Consider the following 2,959-nt stretch of genomic DNA (forward strand, 5'->3'; position numbering starts at 1 on the left):
AGGAGTTACTATTAGTCTATTATTTTTTTTACGCATTTATATTTTCTATATTATGTAATATATTTTAATATTTAGCTTCCTCTGTCCGTACCGGTAAGCCGCCAGTTTCCCGGTTATTGGCTACCATTCCAGCACCTTGTTGGTCTCCCGTCCCTGCTCTTCCATCTCGTCCGCAGTCGTCCTGTCTCCACGCCTCCGCCGATTGGTGATTTCCTTCTTCTGAGAGCTCGTGCGCTCCAATTTGAGCTCGAGATATGATTCCTTTCTAGTTTTTATTGTGCTCGAATCCTGCAGTGATGGCTTCGATCCTTGCTATCTTGATACTTGTGGCGTCGCCGTTCGTAGAGGCTGCGGTTGGGGAATCCGTTAGAGATGTTTTGAGAAACTGCAGCTTCGATCGCGTTGCGTATCTAAGATTGCAGGATTCGTATAGGTTTTTTCGAAACGGGGAGCGGATTGATGATCGGGTTTTGATGTGCGAGATGTTGGCCTTTTTTTTTGCTAGTGGTTGTTGGGAGTTTGATTCTCGGGCAGAGGAATGGCATGATATTGGTAGAAAGTACTGCTATGGGAAGTTTGCTACTGGCTTGGACAGTGATGCTGTTTCTGGTAATTTTACTTTTCTGTATTACGTGCGGAGTTATTGGTTTTTTAGTTTGTGTGGGTTATGATTGTGTTTCGTTTAAGTTCGCGTACAGAGATGATGGAATATGCGACTAAGGGCTAGCAGTTTTTAGTACGTTTGTCGGATGTCGTGTAAGGAGGATGGAGTTGAAGATTGCGCTTAGTTGTTTTTAAAGCAGTACTTTGTTGAATTTCTATTGACATAGAAAGCTTGTATTGTATCAAAGTTAGAATAAATAAGCTAGCATCTTGTCTTGTATAAACCATTTCTGATACTTGATAGTGATGAGTTCCTTACACGATCGTTATCTAGCTAAAATTGTATTTTCATGACGAGTTATTGTGTTTGCTTAGTTTGAGCGGGTTTAAAGTACTTTTCTATGTTTGGAAAAAGTTTGTTTACAGGACCAAATCTGTTTGTTTCGTTTTCTGAAAAGGTTAGATACGAGCTACAGTCTTGAAATGGAATTTCTTTTAAAATATTTTTCTTGTTCATTAAATGAGATTGGTGTTTGAGATCTTTTCTTTTTTCCAATCAAGTTATGATATATGTAATTGCAGGGGAAGGATTTCGTATGGCAGGGAGAAAACTTCTAGTGCTGCCTCAGGCAGATTCCTCTCACTTGGATCAACTAAGCAGAAAGCAACTGTCAAAAGAAGAAGTCAAAGAAGTTAGGTTAAAAATACCACCCAAAGGCATGGTTCTGGCTGTACCAGGAATGTTTCTTTTATGTTGTGTTGTAATCTGTCCCTGCTTTCGTGCAAGGAGGAAAGAACCAATAGATCAAAAAGCTTTTTCCAAAGAAATAATTTCATGTAAGTTCAATAGGAAAACCAAAATTTCAAATTTCTAGAGTATGCTGCGATGTATTATATTCCTAGCTTTTCACATATAAAGTTGCAATATGAAGGTTGTTGAAATCGAAATATGCTCTTGTTCATTGTAACTAAATATTCCCTTAAAAGAACATGATTGTTTTTATTTTATCAATTGCAAAACAAGTAGCATTCGATTTGAAAACCTTATACACATTGGAAAGTGCACTTGATATGCTTTATTATTTTAAAAAATAGTATTTGAACTTATGATGATATTAATAGAGTGGTTAATTTTTCATGCTATGTTTTGTATTTGGTGAGATTTTTCTGTTAGTGTTATTCTTACCAAATGAATTGGCTTATTGCAGCGGATTCAGTTTCTTCTTTAGATGTATCCACTTCATCTGACAAAAATTTGACTACTCCACATAAAGTACCACAAAGTCCTTCTCGTTTTTCATTATCTCCACAGCAAAATAGAATTGGATCATTGCAACTTACTATTAGTCAGATCATCAAGGCCACTCAAAACTTTTCACCTTCAATGAAGCTGGGTGAAGGTGGATTTGGAACTGTATACAAGGGTATTCTTGGTGATGGTCAGGTTGTGGCTGTAAAACGAGCAAAGAAGGTAATCACTTCTTACATTTGTAAATTAAATTATGGTTGCCTTAGTTGTTCTTATTTTCATAACAAACACGAATTTGCAGTCAGTTGCAACATAAAATTGATAGATATAGAATATGTGCACTTTTAGTACCTTATTTGAAAAATGTTAACTTTCTGTTATGGAATAAAAATATAGAAGAAATAACCTAGCTCAAAATTAAGAGGATAAATTGAAATTCTTATGCATTTATTCTTGTTTTAGCCCCATTTGAAGTTAAAATTTTTAGATTTGGATGTGATTTTAAAAATTGGACTGGATAGACAAGTTTTATCAGTTAAACTGTGAAGTACTCCTTAGTCGATTTCGTTTGGTCTCAAAATATGCAATCAGAAGTGGCCGTAAATGACGGTTGAAATAGCAAACTAGTGAACTGGTTGGCTTTTTGATAATATAATTTGTTCTAATACTGATCAATTTGTGGCCTTCTGTTTTTTACCAATTGACCAGATATAAACTATAAAATTACTATTAAATAACTTACTCAAAACTATATGCCCAAAATTTTAAACTTTTAAATTCTTTGAAGTTAAATATCTTATAGTTCTTGGAAGAGAGGTTGGCAAAATATTTTCTAATTTAACATTCCGATTTGGTGGTTATGCTCACATTATTTTTACAAGCATTTACATAACTGCACAAATGCATACAGAGCATAGTGGAAATAATCAAAATATCATTGCTTAAGATTTTGATTTACTATCATATTCAAAATATTTTTTTGGTTAAGTGTCCTGATTTTGAATATTATTTATTAAATTGATAAAAATATCATTATTGCATCATTATTGTGCCATCTAATTCAAATTAAATTTATTTTCCAGTTCAACCTCTTGTTTACCCCAATTG

The 2,959-nt window shown here is 34.2% G+C and overlaps 1 protein-coding gene across 1 annotated transcript; it reads left to right on the forward strand.

The window, feature by feature from the left end:
* Nucleotides 1–105: 105 nt before the first annotated feature.
* Nucleotides 106–2,074, forward strand: LOC110035494 (calmodulin-binding receptor-like cytoplasmic kinase 3; the record flags this gene model as incomplete). The annotated part of the gene is made up of 3 exons (XM_020739720.1): nt 106–609; nt 1,186–1,440; nt 1,812–2,074. Coding segments are annotated over exons 1-3 (831 nt in total), but the record flags the coding sequence as incomplete, so codon positions are not given.
* Nucleotides 2,075–2,959: the final 885 nt, after the last annotated feature.

This window comes from Phalaenopsis equestris, unplaced genomic scaffold (genome assembly GCF_001263595.1).
Source record: "Phalaenopsis equestris unplaced genomic scaffold, ASM126359v1 Scaffold197863, whole genome shotgun sequence".
In the NCBI taxonomy this organism is placed as follows: Eukaryota; Viridiplantae; Streptophyta; class Magnoliopsida; order Asparagales; family Orchidaceae; genus Phalaenopsis; species Phalaenopsis equestris.